This window comes from Pipistrellus hanaki, assembly GCF_964339955.1.
Source record: "Pipistrellus hanaki genome assembly, chromosome: 2".
NCBI lineage: Eukaryota > Metazoa > Chordata > Mammalia > Chiroptera > Vespertilionidae > Pipistrellus > Pipistrellus hanaki.
The window spans coordinates 186644817-186662900 of NC_140504.1; the positions used below are offsets into that span (position 1 = coordinate 186644817).

The following is an 18084-nucleotide window of genomic DNA, read 5'->3' on the forward strand; positions in this document are numbered from 1 at the left end:
GTTCTCACATGAGGAGGTTCTCTGGGGGAGAGCAGGGCAGGCCTCCTAACCTGGCCGCACAGAGGCTGGAGAGAGCAGGGAAAGCAGACTGGCCTGGGTTTTATGTGGGAAGAGGTGGGGCTGGAGTGAGGGCAGGGGTTTGCCTGGCTGCATTCTAGCCGGTGCCATGGAGGGAGCACCTGGCCTTCCCGTCAGTTTGCTGGGACCAGGGGCTGGAAGGAAGAGAGAGGGAGGGAGGGAGGGAGGGAGTAAAGGAGGGAGGAAAGGAGGGAGGAAAGAAGGTAAGGGTGAGGCCTCAAAGCTGTCAGCAGTCAAACACTAAAGTGCATATCTATTCTACTCACTGAACAGTTTGTAATCAGTGGGTGTGCAGACAGATGCTGCCCGTGGGATCCATATTGTGGCCATTCTCCCATGTGTGCGGCGAGGGAGGAGGGAGAGGAGGGATTTCATATATCATTTATACACCATGACTCAGATGAATAAAATTTTAACTTGATTTCCTTTAAGTGACGCCCTTCCACTGTCTAACCCGTGTCTGCTCAACTCCGAGAGCTAAATTCATACCGTTTTGCCCTGTGCCCTGGAAAGTGAGAGAGTCCGGCCCTGGGGCCTCCCTGCCTCTCTGGATCCTCGTGGCGCTTTGCTGATGTGTGACCGGGCTGGGCACGCGTGATGGTTCCTGTCCTCCCTCCCTGCCAGGTCTCCCCTCTTCCCTGGGACAATTCATTCCCACCATGTCACCACGTCTCTCTAGGTTAAGAGCTGGAGGGGAAGCCCCAATAAGTTACCAAGAGGGAAAGAAAGCAAAGTGGGAATACTTTTTAAAAATATTTTTTTAAATTGATTTCAAAAGGGAAGGATGAGGGAGAGAGAAAAACATCAATGATGAGACAGAAACATTAATCAGCTGCCTCCTGCACACCCCCTACTGGGGATTGAGGCCGCAACCAGGGGATGTGTCCTGACCCAGAATCGAACTGTGACCTCCTGGTTCATAGGTCAATGGTCAACCACTGAGCCACTCTGGCCTGGCAAGTGAGGAATACTTAAAAAAAAAAAAAAAAAAAAAAAAATCTACCTTCATGTTTATCTCGTGTCCAAAGGCAAGTTTCTCTTCAATTCCATTTCAGATAAAACATTAATATACAGCTCTGTGTTTTCTGCATTTGCCAATTCTTTGCCTTGTGCTAATTTTTATTTTTGTTTGTAGGTTATACCGCTGCATATCCAACACAATCCTCCATTCCTTACAAATCTCCGTCTGCAGATATTTCAGAATCAGAAAAGAAAGGATTTAATAGTCAATCCAAGAGATTTGATCAAAAAAAGGTAATGGCATTGTCTTAGAGATCCTTTACTTTTAGTCTGGATTTTAGCCTCAAGGGACAGGCCGGCGAGCCTGGCTGGTGCGTCTCTCCCTGTGACCAGTAGAGGGCGGTGCTATCCCAGGAGCCACAGCAGCCTCTTCAGCTGTGCTCTCGATGGGAAGAATCAGCTGAAACAAGCACCAAACAGGGGGGGGCCTACCGGTTGGTGGTCACCAGAGGACAGGGGGAGTTGGGGGGCTGGGTGAGTGAAAGAGGTGACGAAGGGCCTAAGAAGTACAAATTGGCAGAGGGCACTTTGCAAAGCATATAACTGTCTAATCACATGCTGTACACCTGAAACCAATACAAAATAATACTGTAGGTAAAAAAAAAAAAAATTAAGACCTTAAAAAATAAAAATAAAAGAATGAGCTGGAAAGATATTAAATCCAGGGCAAAACAACATGTCCAGATGGTGCTCCACTGGACCCAAAAGTTTTAATAAGAAATGTATTTCAAAAATTATTATAGAAATAGAACACTTTAAAATTCCAGGGATATGAGTAAAAGGTAAAAAATCTTTTCCTATTTCTCCCCCAGCCTCACTCCTTAAAACATGGAAGGGAATAACAAGACTTTCTTTGAATAACAAAAAGGAAAAATGAGTCTAAAACATTTAAAATGACCTTCGTGATGAGGGCCCCCTCAGTTTTGATACTTCTTTTGACAACGTGTTACTGCTGCTCCTGTATTCCCTCCATTCTCACTCTCTCCCCCAAGTATCTGTGTCTCTTTTCCTCTTTGATCTGGGACGTTCTGCTCGGCACCTAACCAGCGATTCCACGCAGGGGTCTTCAAACTACGGCCCGTGGGCCACATGCGGCCCACAGAGGAGTCTGATCCGGCCCGCCAGGTTTTTTGGGCAGTGAGCGCAGCCGAGGTGTTACAGTAGGAATTAGTAGTTCATATAGTCCGGCCCTCCAGCTCTCTGAGGGACCGTGATCTGGCCCCCACTTTAAAAAGTTTGAGGACCCCTGTCTAGAGGCTCAGGGATCTGACCGGCTCCTCTCTCGCCAGCAGGGGGCTCAGACAACTCGCAAACGTTTTCAGTTTTCTTTAAAACCTTCACCCCTGCATTCCTCTAACCAAGACTTTCAGAATAACATTCTTGGGGGGTAATCACCATCTCAGTTACCCTTTGCTGCATTCTGAAAACGTTTCTCCTCTCACCCCCTTGCCAGGGTGGCGGGGAGGAGATGAGATCTGGCTTCTGAATGACTGCAGGTGAGCCAGGCGGGAGGTGAGGGGCTTGGCCAGGCCCTGTGGCCCTTGCCTGTTCCTTCTTTGTAAACAAGAATGCCCAGCTAGAGAACATTTAAGTTCCTTTCACTTCTGGTATTTTAGGATTCTAAGAAAGCAAATAATAGAGAACATAGTACGCACACACTTAGACACACACACATTTTTAATTACTTGCCCCCCCCCCCCCCCCGCCCCGTCCCCGTCCCCCAAAGATGATAAATAAGGTATTTGCTTGGGAGTTTTCTCTCTTCTCTTTCTAGTTTCCCTGTCTATGTTTTAGCTGTCCATCTCTCTCTCTCTTTTTTTTTGGTCTGGTTTTCCATTTGTCACTTTAGCAAGAATATATTAGTAAGACATTTGCAGTCCAGCCTCCAATAAAAATAAGAGCAGCCACCATTCACTGATCTCCACTACGGGTGAAATCACTTTTAGAACATATCTCTAATCCCCAGGACAATGCTGAAGGGAAGGGTTTATTATTTTAAGCGGAGAGGAAGCCGAGGCTCAGGGACGTTCGGTGACCCGCCCAGGGTCACAGCGCGCAGGGTTTGGCACATGGGGCCCTGCACAAATATTTGCTGAATCAATGTTGAAAGAATTAGACCTCAAGCCCGCGTCTCGCTCACTCCAAAGCCTCACGCTCTTTCCCCACACCGCACCACGCCTCCCTTTGTGGCCCGCAAAGCCACCCGTTTGATCTCCGAAAGTCAGAGAGCGTGTTTCTGAAAGGGCTTAGCCGAACGGACCAAGCTCCGGCCACGGGGACGACGCCAAGTGTTGTGTGCAAGGCTCCGCTCTCCGTGACCTGGAGCCGATGGCAGTGCATATACAGAAATGGATCTTAAGTTACTGTCGGCTGTCAGAAAATTCTCTGCTGAAGGAACCAAGATGCAGCCAGAGCTATAGGCAGCGCCAGAGAGAGAAATTGCTCAGAAATTTGACTCTGTGGTCGCATTGGTTAGACCCGTGGTCGGCAAACCGTGGCTCACGAGCCACATGCGGCTCTTTGTCCCCTGGAGTGTGGCTCTTCCACAAAATACCACGGCCTGGGCCAGTCTTATTTTGAAGAAGTGGCGTTAGAAGAAGTTTAAGTTAAAAAAATTGGCTCTCAAAAGAGATTTCAATCGTTGTACTGTTGATCGTTGGCTCTGTTGACTAATGCGTTTGCCGACCACTGGGCTAGACAATGTGAAAACTTTCACCTAATATTTGAAAGCATTTGGGGAATGAGTATGGACCTTTGTGGAAAGGGCGAGGAATCCGTCAGTAGGTCCCCCAAGTTCTGCTCTGTGACTACTGTGTGCCTTGAGTTCCTTGACTTTCCTGGGCTTCAGTTTTTTTTAATCTGAAACATAAAATTTGGATTACATAATTGCATATGGTTCTTCAAGCTCTAAAAGCAGAAAGGAGGTCTGGTTCCGTGCTCATTGTTCTCATTTGTCCTGAGGGAAGTGGGCATTGAGAAGTTAAGGATCTCATGTAGCATCACCCAATAATTTAGTGAGGCAATACGAATTAAAACCAGATTTAGAACCCCAGTGTCTCACCGCCCTTCTGCAAACATTCCTCGCACACGCCCTGTGCCTGATCTCACAACGTGGTTGTGGCCTCAGATGAATTCTCTGACCCACTTAGCACATCGTATTGAAATATTAATTGAACATACATTAAATTTACAGGTTAACTTGAAAAGAACTGACACATTTATAACATTTCTTTTTGTCCCAAAATAAAGAAAACCTCTCCATGTACTTAGGTCTTCTTTAATGTGTTTCATCAATACAGTTGTATAATTTTTTCCCATATTGGTCTTGCTCATCTCTTGACAGTTGATCCTTAAATATTTAATAGTTTTATTTCTATTTTTTAATGGGATCTTTTACAATCACTTTTTCTGCTCTATGGTTTGTTTTTTAAAATATATATATTTTATTGATTTTTTTACAGAGAGGAAGGGAGAGGGATAGAGAGTTAGAAACATCGATGAGAAAGAAACACCGATCAGCCGAAACCGGTTTGGCTCAATGGATAGAGCGTCGGCTTGGGGACTGAAAGGTCCCGGGTTCAATTCCGGTCAAGGGCATGTACCTTGGTTGTGGGCATATCCCCGGTAGGGGGTGTGCAAGAGGCAGCTGATAGATGACTCTCTCTCATCGATGTTTCTAACTATCTCTATCCCTTTCTCTCTGTACAAAATCAATAAAATATTAAAAAAAAAAAAAAAAAAGAAACACCTATCAGCTGCCTCCTGCACACCTCCTACTGGGATGTGCACACAACCCAAGTATATGCCCTTGACTGGAATCGAACCTGGGACACTTCTGTCCACAGACCAACGTTCTATCCACTGAGCCAAACCGGCCAGGGCTGCTCTATGGTTTTAACCTGACTGATCCCTCCAGGCGCAAATAAATGAAGAGTGGCAGGATGCGGGCACCACAGGCTCCATTGGGCACAATTTAACAACACGATGCCCCTTCAGACATGGCCTGACAGCAGACCTGACCTCTCAGGGGTAGCAGGCCAGTGTTTAATTTGTGGCGAAGTTGACGCTGTTCACTTATTAACCCGAGAAGGCACTGGGCCAGGGGTATTTTCCACGCAGGGATGCCTCAATGAAAAGAAGCTCAGTGTGCATAGACCCCCACGTTCAAGGGCATAATTGCCCCAAAGGGTGCAGTCAACTGCATGTTTGAACCCTCTGCCCCTCCCCCCCTGCTCTGGAGGCCGGGCTTCTCTGCATCGGTCACCAGCGCCCCTCCCGGCGGGTCTGCAGGACCTAGGCCTGGATAGCAGCACTGGCACCGGCTGGCACTGACAGGGTGCCAGGCGCCCCTCGGAGACCGTGCATTCATTAACCCACGTAACCCCCACAATAGCCTGGGAACTAAGTCCCATCATTAGTCCCACTTTTCAGGCAATGACCCTGAGACACAAAGAGGGGTAAGTAACCTGAGCAGCCAGGGTCAGGCCCTGTGAGGACGAACCCAGGCAGCAGCCCCTGGTTCCCAGGCACCATATCCCAGCCTCTCCCCTGGGCGCAAGCAAGCACACCCTCCTCTGGGCTCCCATAGCAGGTCGTATGGCCCTTGACCCTGCCGGGCAGTGCGGAGGGCAGTGAAGAGGATGACAATGGCTGCTCAGGCCGGCAGGGCTGTCACCTCCCCACACGCGTTGACTCACGGATTGTCACACCGGGAGGCCGGCACCGGAGACAACAGGAACGGCTCCTGGCACTGTGCTTCCCGCGGGACACTCAGCATTGCTCAGAGGAACAGTCCTCCCGGCTCCCTCCCCACACCCATCCTTGTTTCGTTTGCTCATTTGGTTTTAACCTCTGGGCTGATCTTGGCCAGCAAACTCGGGGTGGCTAAGTTCGCACCAGTGGCGAGTTGAATTCTTGTTCTCTGTGTTGTGCTCGGAGAGGCCTCAACTCACCAGAGTCACGCGACGTTAGTCACACGAGCTGGCGTCCCAGGGGTGAAAGGTCCGGATTTCTGCTGCCCTCCCGGCCAGCCGCCCACCACCTCCAGCAGCTGCAGGAGAAGGCGCGAACTCTCCGCAGCTGGACGTTGCCCTTCAGGGAGCTCCGTGGGCTGGCCAACCGCTCTCCCCTCCACCTAGAAAAGCTCTGGTGTGTAGCGCTCGCCACTTCCTGTGGTGTAAATACTCCCATTTCTGAATTGTTAGCAGTCGCCCTCCCAGCATGCCGCCGCCTGGAGGGCTCCTCTTGGACAGTGATTGAGGGCCAACAGGCCACACGTTCCCCTCCAGGCTAAAGGGGACACTCCTGTTCCAACCGACCTGGATCCAGGCATGATTAAGGTCCAGGAGGGTTGCCAGATCTAGCAAATAAACGTATAAGCTTCCTAGTTAACATAGAACTTCAAATAAATAACAGGCAACTATTTTAATGTAAGTATGCCTCAAACAGGGCATGGGGACATACTCCTACTAACATAGCTTTTGCTGTTTACCTGACATTTAAAAAAAAATATGTACTTATTGATTTCAGAGAGGAAGAAAGAGGGAGAGAGAGATAGAAACATCAATGATGAGAGAGAATCATTGATCAGTTGCCTCTTGCACGCCCCCTACTGGGGATTGATCCCACAACCCGAGCCTGTGCCCTTGACCGGAATCGAACCTGAGACCTTCCAGTCTGCGGTCCAACGCTCTATCCACTGAGCCAAGCCAGCTAGCGCTCCCTGACATTCTTTAACTGGCAGCCTTGCAGGGCTGGTGCTTTCTCTGGCAGCCAGCTCCTCAGACACATACTGTGCCCAGGAAATTCTCGTGAGCTGGTGGCTGTGTGGAGAGCGTGGGGTATGCTGGGACGTAGAAGCATGTCTTCACTGCGCACTCTTTTTTTAAAAAAATATATTTTATTGATTTTGTACAGAGAGGAAGGGAGAGAGATAGAGAGTCAGAAACATCGATGAGAGAGAGTCATCGATCAGCTGCCTCTTGCACACCCCCTACTGGGGATATGCCCGCAACCAAGGTACATGCCCTTGACCGGAATCGAACCCAGGACCCTTCAGTCCCCAAGCCGACGCTCTATCCATTGAGCCAAACCGGTCCCGGCTTCACTGCGCACTCTTAAAGCTAGGAGAGGCACAGGTAATTTCCTGCCTCAGCTTCCCCTCGGTTTAGGGACTTTGAAAGCCAAAAGGCCCTGGAAGACATTTCGTCCAACATCTTTGCTTTACAAATGAGGAAATTTAGGTCCAGGGAGGTGGCTGCTCCTAGTAGGAGCAATGGGAACAAGAATTCCTGATTCACAACCCAGGGGCATTATTATTATTATTATTTTATCCTACATACTTAGTGGTGAAAAGTAGACTCTAGGGTTCCAGTTCTGGCTCTGTGACCTTGGCCCTGTCTTCTCATCTTCCAAACGGGGAGTAAGTGACTGAGTGTATGTAAAAAACTCAGAACAGTGGCCGGCAAACAGCGACCCCTCACAGCCCCTAGAAAAAGCTCTTCTGCCCTGGCGGTGTTGCTCGATGGTTAGCGCCTCAGGCTGCACCCCCAAAGGGTAAGCAGATTTGATTCCTGGTCCAGGGCACGCATTTCAGTTGCAGGCTTGATCCCCAGGCCAATCAGGGCACTTGTGGGAGGCAACCAATCAATGTTTCCTCTCTCTCTCTCTCCCCCTTCCACTCTCTAAAAAAGAAAAAGGGAAAAAAAAATCAATGGAAAAAATAGCCTCGGGTGGGAATTAACAGGAAGAAAAAGCTCTTCCTTATTTCCCTGCAGCCCCTGGAACCTGCGCCCACACGCCAGTGTTCTCCTGACCGTGGCCTGGTGCTCATGCACCTGCACGGCCAGCCTCACGCTCCTCAGCTGTCAGCGCCTCCTCGTCCACCAGCCATCACCACCCCGAAGCAGGAATTAGCTCCTCCCCCCCCCGACCCCCCCCACCCACCACTGCACCTGAAATCTGCACAGAAGAACCTGTTAATAGCACTGGAGACCCAGCCTTTACATTAAACCACAATCGCACACTGTGCCCTGACCAGTGTGGCTCAGTGGATAGAGCGTCAGCCTGCAGACTGAAGGGTCCCAGGTTCGATTCCGGTCAAGGGCATGTACCTTGGTTGCGGGCACATCCCCAGCTGATCGGTGTTTCTCTCTCATCGATGTTTCTCTCTATCCCTCTCCCTTCCTCTCTGTAAAAAAATCAAAATATATATTTTTTAAAAATCACACACTGCTCCGGCCCAAGTGGAAAGTCCTTCAAGGCCCGATGGTGCCGCCAGCTTTCTCCCTCCCCCGAGGAAGGTGGTGGGGACGGTGGAGACCGATGAGCCTGGGGCAGAGGCGGAGAGAGCCCGCTCTGGAGCCATCGTTGAGTATCTGTGGGCTCACTGTCTCTGGGCCTCCCTTTCCTTAAAGGGACCTGACAATACCCCATTGCCAAGGACTGGTGTGCACCACGTGCTTAGCCCCAAATTCGGGGACTGCCACTCACAGCGGTGGACTAAAGCTACAGGCTCTGGAAAGCTCCTGGCCCCGAGTGGGCATCCAGTAAGGCATCTCATGCCACATGCTTGGCCAGCTCCTGTCCACACGCACGTGCCCGGGTAACCAGCATGGGACGTGAGAAGAACGCCCAGTGAGCAGCTCCAGCAGAAAGAAACTCAGAAGTCAAACTCGTGCTCGCTCCTCTCTCACATGCCTGCATCCCTGAGCACCTGTGCCCCGTGCACCTGACAGGCAGGCAGAAACGGTCTCGCTTGTTTGGGGCGAAGGCTGTTTTTGTTTCATTTTGCTCTGTACACAGAAACACTCCCTGGTTTCTCTTCTGAGAGGCCGAGGAGGAAGCTGAGTCAGGCGGGGTGTGGCTAGCATGCCATCGGTCGCCCTTCCCTCCCCGTGGGCCGGGCTTACCCAGCTCATGGACCCCGGTTTGCCCATCAGCCACGCTCACTGTCCCCTGTTATGCCCTTTTCTCTAATAGCGTGGAAAACAGCAGCGCTCGCTCTTCCGCAGGAGCGAGCAGGGAGAGCAAGGGCTGTGGGGGTCCCAGCCCCAGCCCTGGGTCACTGAGGTGGTGACTGGGCAGGGCAGGAGGTGGCACAGCCGGGCTGCCGTCCGTGAAGTGGCGGCGGGGCCTGTCCCGGCGGGTCACGGTGAGGCTCCGTGTTCGCGGGTGTGAGGCGCCTGGAAAAGCCCGGTGGAACGGGGTCCGTCCCGGTGACGCCACACGCTCTTCCCTTTCAGGACAGCAGCCCGGGGCCCGGGTCCTACAACGTCACGCACCAGTCTCCGGTGTTCCACAGCGCCTCGCTGTCCACGCGAGGGACGTGCGCCTTTCCCTCGCGGGTAAGAGCCCCTTCCCTTGGGTGTGAGCACTCACTGATCCATCGGTTCCTCCACCCGGTGCACAATCACGTATCGGACGTCCGGTCCCTTCTCTCCAAAGGCCCGTGGTACTAATTAGGAGACGAGCTGCCTCCTCGAAGTTCATGCAGGTGAATTGGAGTCTGTGTCTTTAAAACACCCCCCTCCCCTCCCCCATGGCTACACATTTCCAGAATGGAGAGAGAAGCCAGAGGATTCATAGTCAGAGCCTCATCACCCAGGACCAATTTTAAAAATATATATATTTTATTGATTTTTTACAGAGAGGAAGGAAGAGAGATAGAGAGCTAGAAACGTCGATGAGAGAGAAACATCGACCAGCTGCCTCTTGCACACCCCCTACTGGGGATGTGCCCACAAGCAAGGTTCATGCCCTTGACCGGAATCGAACCTGGGACCTTTCAGTCCGCAGAACGACGCTCTACCACTGAGCCAAACCGGTTTCGGCCACCCAGGACCAATTTTGTCATCATGGAGTAGACTAAGCAAATGTCTTCCTGAGTGAGATTTTTAGGCACACCAGGAAAAAATTATCCTGCATCTCACGCTGTGGCCATTATTGAGAAAGCTGATGGGGCCAAAGTGAGAGCAGGCCTGGAATTTAGCAACCCCTCCCCCTCCCACCCCCGCCCTTGTAAGACGTGGCTCTTGATCTTTGTGGATCTTGATCTTTGACAGTCAGATATATAGGGTGTCTCCCACAATGTCTACCCAGACATTTTTTCCATAGCTCAGTGGATGTTTCTTTCTTTTCAGATTTAACCTATTGGAATTAATAATTATTCAAAGTGTATATATATATATATATATATATATATATATATATATATATATATATATTGGGACACCCTGTATATGAAGTGCAAATGTCCCTGACCGGGCTTGGGTGAAGATCATTTTTATTTGAATATTTATAAATCGGCCAGAAAAAAAAAAAAAAGTAGATGTAGCAAGAGCAAAGGGCCAAGCTAGGGTAAGGCTGAGGTAAGAGAGTAAAAAAGAGAGCAAACCCAAACTCTGGTATCAACAAAACACATATGCCGCCTGTCCCTTTAAAAGTTATAATGATCCCTTGCAAAAACGTATTACGATGCCTGCTGTTGGAACTGATTTTCAAACGAATCACACAAAGAGGCCATTTAAGACAGCCTGAGCACGGCCGACTAATGGAATTCAAGTTTGGCAGAGCAACCAAATTCAGGTCCTCCAGGGGCGACCCGGCAGCAAAGAGGGGCGGCGGCCGGGCCTCCAGTGAGTTCAGGGAGCAGCCACGCCTCTGCCTCTCTTTCCGCCCCAAGCCCTGCGAGTGCGAGAGACCCAATGGGCAGAAGAAGCGCCTTGCCTTGCCTCACAATGCCCTGGCACAGGCAGCGAGACTTCAAACCTAATCCTGACTCAGCCTCGGTTCCCGATGTGACCTGGAGCACGTCACCCTCCCGGGCTCCGGCTGCTCATAAGGCGGAGACTGCCCGGGGCGCTGGGCACGGGGCCGTGGCAACCAGCGAGAAACCCTTTGAAACTGCGGAGCCCAGTCAACAGGTGAAATGTTATGGTTGCTACCACCTGAGTCACACACAGACTTCCTGCAGCACCTCGGTTTTCTCTCGGCCGCCGGCTTCCTCGCCAGATCGTGGTACTGCCCATCCTTACTCGGTGCCACGGAGGGAAGGGGCTGGAACAGGGCATGCCACTCGAGATCGGTCGGTGGGTTCCGTGCGAGGATCTACGTGCAGTCACTTCCCCGAGGACCAGGCTGTGCTGTCTGGAGGAGAAGGGGCCGAGCGAAGATCTGAGGGTTACGGAAGCGAGTCAGGCCTCTCAAATCTTTTAAAAAATTCAGGCCAAACCCAAAGCTAGGCAGACGATGTTGTTCAGGCTCCCTCTCCTCTCCTTGATGGATGTGAGGATTTATATTTACATTTATAAACAGTCAATTCCTATGTTATTGGGGAGGGGTCTTCAGTAGTTGATGGATGTGTGTCCACATATCCAAATTGCCCACATCTTCCTTGGTTTCCTTCGGAACTGGATGCGAATCCTACCCCTTCACCTCAGCTTCCACCGTTAGCACCCCTCCATTTCCGGGCTGAAGGTGCCGAGGGAGGTCAAGGTGGCCCTCTTCAGAGGGGTGGCCAGGAGGAGGTGGCTGTGGGTGAGGCCGGCCAGCAGGCTCCGTGGGTGTGCACGTTTGAGAAACTTCCTGATGACTATGGGCACGGCTACACCCAGCCTTTTGAGAGGACCTGTCATCTCTCTAAGTCCAAATTATATAAGAGCTTCATCAGAGCCGTCCAAGTCTTTGTTCCGGCATTATTCACAGCGGATGAGGCAGGCGGGAGGAGGCGCGGACGGCCTTTCCCCATCCGCCCCGTGTCAGCAGGGGTTCGGGAAGAGTTAGTGTGTGCTGGAGAGAGGTTCGTAACTGCCAGCGTGCGGCCAGATGGGAGACCACAGGCCTGGCAATTAAAAGGCGGCCGAGGGGTAGGGAGGCTGGGTGAGTCAGTGTCACTTCGGCTATCCTCTGAGATCAATCCCATTAGGATGCTTCTGTTATGAAACACTGCCTCAAATTGGAAACTTTTAGACAGTTTCCCCCCAAAATGTACACAAATAGGCTTTCTTGGCCAAAAAGGCTCTATGACCCAGTGAATTTAAGAAAGTCTGGGCAGGTTTCGTTATCTTAGTCTCAGAGCATTTCCTCTGCCGAAGGGTATTATGACTCTTCGAAATGGGGACATGGTAGGAGACTTCTCAAATGCATTTGACTCCGAGGCTCTCTCCCAGCTGCTGTCACCACCAGCGCGGCCTTATCTTAGAGAACTGGTGTGCCAAGGAACACACATTGGGAAACGGCTTCAGAAAAACATGCCTGCCCACTCGGACAGGTGGCTCGATTGGCACCACCGAGGAAGGCTTGACCTCGCCACCCTCCTTCCGTGGAGGTTAAGAAGAGAGAGCAAAGGAGTGCCGACCCACCAGGCAGAGGAGACAGAGGTCGTGATCCTTCCTGAACTAAAACCTCCCACGGCCGCTCGGCCGCTGCTCCTCTTGTTACTGCCGTTCCTCCTCTGGACCCGCTCCTCTTCAGAACCGGGTGTCCGGTCTCTCTCATGCAGCGGAGGCACACAGCCTGGGTGCGAATGCTGGCTCCCCTACGGGACCGGCGGAGGAAGCTCAGTTTCCTCATGTGTAAGGGAGGATCATCGCAGGACCCACTACCCAGGGTTGCCGGGAGGATTAAATGCAAAAACCCACGAGACATGCTCGGTTAACCATTGCCCCAAACGCAAAGGCAAAGTGAGCACAGGATGGGGAAGGCAGAGGTGGGGCTCTGACCCGGCTTAGACTCTGAACAGCTGGGGCTCTGCTCCTGGTGGCACATCCACCTCGGACCACGGTGGCCCATAAGCCAGGGGTTGAGAGCCATTGGCCACCCAGCGTAGACAGAGGAGATGGGGGAGGCGCTGATGCCGTCCCACCGCTCCCCCCACCTTCTGTAGTTATTGATCCCTATCACGCTGAGGAAACCTAGGGCAATGTTCCCAGGCATTTAACCGCAAAACACTGAGAAATATGTGGTTTTATCGGAGTCCAATACTTGCCATACTCTCCTGGGGTAAAGCGATGTTATCACTTAGTTTCTGTGGCTTTTGACCCTTTTCATTTGGCAAACACTGATTCTGTTTGTTTTCTTTTAAAACACACACACACACACACACACACACACACACACACACACTAAAAATAGTTTATCATGGCTTCCTGAAAGAAGCAGAATTAGTTCTGTTGAAACACAAAAATATTGTAGGGTTTTATGAAATCAGTAATGAGTGGGTTGGTGGGGGGGTAGGAGATATATGTAGAAGACGTTGGAAGCAAACTTGTTATGTAGGCAATTCAGATTATTTAACCTTAGAAATAAGATGTGTAAGTAGAAGGCAAGCCTGGGTTGGAGGAAAAAAGCCTAAAGCTTCCATCATATAAACAACCCAACAGCTGAGGGTGAGTCAGGTGGCTTGACACAGGATTGGGTGAAAATGCATTTCTGGCAGAATTATTGATGCCAAGTCCCAAACAGCAGATGAGTAATTTGAGTTTACAGAAGTGAACACGGGTCGGGACTTGTGCTTTCAAAGAGCGAATCCTCAAAGCCCACGGTCAGTTTATTATTGTTTCCTGCCAGAGCGGCACCTTTTATAAGATGCGTTTAGACCCACTTGGGGCGCCATCTCTCTGACATCATCCCGGGGAGCCACAGATCACGTGACAATGCTGATTCCTTTGGCTTTCTCCTCACAGCGCGACCGAATGAGCCCCATCATCTCTAAGTATCCCGCAGCCAATGCGTACACTCTGCCGTCATGCTTCCTTTCGAAGAAAGACTTCAGTCACACCTGCTCCAGCATGTTCCAGATACCCAGCTTTGGAAAAGGCCTCAAACTGGAAACTCCTGCACCAAACCAATACAATGTAAGAACACTGCACGTGCTTACTAAATACATACTGAGTGGATGGTTTACAAAAATAAGAGGAAGGAAGGGGGCACTGTGGGAAATAGGACTCTAATGCAGCTGGTAAGCCAGTTAGCATTTGTTGGGTACCCCATGGGTACAGGAGGCTGTGCAAGACTCTTACAGGGAATTCGCAGGAAACAGAGGAAAATGGGGGCTACACGGAGGCCAGCGCGAGCAGTGGGAATACCATCGCCCTGGAAAATGCTTAACCGTAGCCACTCCTATCATGTAAGCTTTCCGGGACGGTGTTCTCATCTCTAACAATGAGTGCACACTGAATGGCCAGATTATTCTGATTTCTGAACGCATAATAATCTGGCCACTCAGTGTGTGTGTGTGTGTGTGTTTGTGTGTGTGTGTGTGTATCCTATCTAATAAAAGAACAATATGCAAATTGACCATCACTCCAACACACAAGATGGCTGCCCCCATGTGGACACAAGATGGCTGCCACAAGATGGCCAGCAGGGGAGGGCAATTAGGGGTGACCAGGCTGGCAGAGGAGGAAAGTTGGGGGCGATCAAGCTTTCAGGGAAGGGCAGTTAGGGGGGACCCAGGCCTTCAGGGGAGGGCATTTAGGGGTGACCAGGCCTGCAGGGGAGGGCAGTTAGGGGCAATCAGGCTGGTAGGGGAGCAGTTAAGCATAAATCAGTCTGGCAGAGGAGTGATTAGGGGATGATCAGGCTGGCAGACAGAGAGGTTAGGGGCAATCAGGAAGGCAGACAGGCGAGCAGTTGGGAGTCAGCAGTCCTGGATTGTGAGAGGGATGTCTGACTGCCTGTTTAGTGGGATCGGGCCTAAACGGGCAGTCGGACATCCCTTGAGGAGTCCCAGATTGGAGAGAGTGCAGGCTGGGCTAAGGGACACCCTTCCTCCCCGTGCATGAATTTTGTGCACCAAGCCTCTGGAGTGTGTGTGTGTGTGTGTGTGTGTGTGTGTATTAGAGGCCTGGTGCATGGGTAGCCTAGCCAGGGGGAGGGGACATGGGCAGTTGGCAGGCCTGCCTGCTGTTCAAACTCCTGGTTGAGGGGACAATTTGCATATTAGCCTTTTATTATATAGGATATATACCAAGTGGCCAGATTATTATGCGTTCAGAGATCATAATAATCTGGCCACTCAGTGTATATTATTTGCCATTTAATCTGCAGGTACTACTAATTTAATTTTTAGGTTCTTATAAGGAAAATACACTTCTGTCTTTTCATATCAGAAAATGGTGTGTTTTTTTTTGTTTTTGTTTTTGTTTTTTAAGAGTAGTGCTTTGCCAATTCTGATCACTTCACAGATCACTTCAAAGAGGCAGAATTCATGGTTAAGAAATGGAGTCAAATATGGGGCCTTGTATCTCCACCTCCCAGGACGCAGTTTATTCATCTGTAAAACGGGGGTACACATCTAACCTAGTTCATAGTGTTAATGCAAATATTAAACGAGGTAATCTTAGCACAGCCCCTGGCAGAGGACTCCACAGTCTGTAGGGAGACACACAACCTCTTGAGCCTCAGTTGTAAAATGAAATTAATTACACTTGCCCTAGAGGGTTATTCTAAGACGCCAACAAGGCAGCGAATGTGGATACACAAGGCATTATACCGACCCAGGAGCTAGAAAGTGGAAATCCCTGAAAATTCGGCTGCCCTAAGCAGACCGCCGTCAGAAACCAGCTGCGGTTTCTCTCCCGTTCTCTGCCTCCCGGAGCCCCTCCCCTCTGGTGCTAGGATTGCGCTGTGCACAGTACACGTGCATTTTCTCCTTGACTACATCTTAGGTTCCTACCCCCCACCCTGCCCACCCTGTGCCATAGGATAAATCAGCTCCATTCTCTTTGACCCGCCCGTGGAGCTGCTATCCTCCTCGTGTAACAGTGAACTCTTCCGGGGGCACACATTCATCGGGCACGGAAAGGCCCTCTTCTCAGCCGCCTTTCTGTCTGGGCGAGGAATGGAGCCGCGGTGGTGTTTTGTCTGCAGGTGGCTTTTTCCAGACCCGGAGAACAATGGCCGAGCCAACTGGCGAGGAGAGAATGCGATAATCCCGTTAGTCACACTGCGCGCCGGGGTCTGCGCAGGCCGTTCCTCGCCTCGCCTCGGCTCACCAGGGCCCGCTCCTCACCCGGAGCCTTTCCCTCGATGCCCTGTGTGCTCCCTCTCCGGCAGTCTGGCTCCTCGCCCTGGGCCAGCAATTAGCCCGCTCCATCTGATCTCTCTGTTTGCCGTCTCAGCAGGCAGCCTAGCCGTGAGGACCCTGGGAAAAGCTGAATTCCCCCGCCTTTGTCAACACAAAATCAAAATGCCATCTGTGTTTCTTGAGAAACATTTCTCCCACAAAGGAGTATCACAGAAAATCAAACGGTCCTGGCCCCGGCAAACATTTTCAGTCACTCGGTAAATATTCCCGGCCTTCGCACGGACAGTTTTTATGGCATCTTTTATCGAGGGAATACAGGAGCCGGGCTGCACCTGGCATTTAAAGTATGTACGATGCCCGTGTCGCATGAGCGTGATCTCAGGGCCCTGCTTCCTTCTCTGTGACTCTGAGAGGCACACGGGGCACTCTCAGACGTGTACTCTGTGTGTGTCAACCAAAATCATTGACTTCTGGTCAGTCCAGAAAAATCCAGGTGAGAGAGCGCTTACACACCTGATTATAACCTTAAAGTGCCCGATCTCCTAGCATGGCCCAAGCCCTGCGTTCACAGCGGGACTATCCGCGCAGTGATGAATCAGGTGGGAGGTATAGGACTGGGTGTTCTGAAGAGAATAAAACCCTGGGAAGAATGGAAATGATCTGCATGTGTAGAGTGACGTGGTTTTTAAAAGACACTTTGTATAGATGATTTCCATTGGCCCCACCCAACAGCACTGGGCCAGGGGAGCAGGGTAATCTGAGCCGCCTTGCTGATGAGAAAACTCAAGTTCAGAGAAATGAAGCCACATGTGCAGATCACCTGCCCCGTATGGGGTCACCTGCCCCATGTGGGATCGCCTGCCCTGTGTGGGATCGCCTGCCCTGTGTGGGATCGCCTGCCCTGGGTGGGATCACCTGTCCTGTGTGGGATCACCTGTCCTGTGTGGGATCACCTGTCCTGTGTGGGATCACCTGTCCCATATGGGATCACCTGTCCTGTGTGGGATCACCTTCCCTGTGTGGGATCACCTGTCCCATATGGGATCACCTGTCCTGTGTGGGATCACCTGCCCTGAGTGGGATCACTTGCCCTGTGTGGATCACCTGCCCTGAGTGGATCACCTTCCTTGTGTAGGATCACCTGCCTTGTGTGGGATCACTTGCCCTGTGTGGATCACCTGCCCTGTGCAGACACTTGCTGGTGACCCCCAGCTCACAGCCTGTCCAGCTGGGTGATGTGATCTTGTTCACTCACACCATTCATTTTCTGAGGAGGACAGGGTGACCCTCATCCAGGCACAATGACAAAGACAGAGAAGGCAGGCCCTGGGCACAGCGCACTCTCTCTCTCCCCCCAGACCTCCGTCTCTTTCTGCAAGCAGAGTAACAACGTCTGTGCCCGAGCCGAGTTTCAGTCCAAAACCGAGAGAGGAGTGTTCACCATCCCTAGAACAGGACCTGCACCAGGTAGGCAGCCGCCTTGCCTGGCCTCGGCCTGAGGGGTGGTGTCCGGATCGGGTCTGAGGGCGCCCAGGCCTCCGCCGGCGTCTCTGGAAGGAGCGAGGCTTTGGGGAGTCGGGGGTGGGGGCCGGCGTGGAACAAAGGGGAGAAGCGTGAGGAACAGACGGACGGGCTGTCCTCCTTTCCGGAAGAACGGCTGGTTCTGGAAAAGCCCCCACAGCAGCCCCGCTGGTGGGGAAGTGGCTTCTCACCAGAAGGGCGTTCGTTCCCACCCCGTGTGCCCCCCAGGCCGCGGGGCACACAGCACACAGAGGGATCGCAGGCAGCCCTCACACATCTGTCCGCACAGAGGCTCGCAGTGGGAGTGACCTCCCCGGTGTCACAGGGCGGGCAAGCCCAGGGCCGAGGTGCCTGACAGGAGACTGTTGCCGGGTCATCCTTCGTGACTTCTGAACTGGCCGGGAGTCAGGAACACATAGGGCTGGCCTGTGAGTGTT

At 51.6% G+C, this 18084-nt stretch overlaps 1 protein-coding gene across 1 annotated transcript in view; it reads left to right on the forward strand.

Moving 5' to 3' along the window:
- Nucleotides 1-18084, forward strand: part of STPG1 (sperm tail PG-rich repeat containing 1) — a 34264-nt gene that overhangs the window by 5694 nt on the left and 10486 nt on the right. Inside the window, exons 3-6 of the mRNA XM_084875079.1 lie at nt 1214-1332; nt 9342-9443; nt 13782-13952; nt 17485-17593. Coding sequence (XP_084731205.1) covers nt 1214-1332; nt 9342-9443; nt 13782-13952; nt 17485-17593 — 501 coding nt within the window. The remainder of the gene's footprint in view (nt 1-1213; nt 1333-9341; nt 9444-13781; nt 13953-17484; nt 17594-18084) is intronic.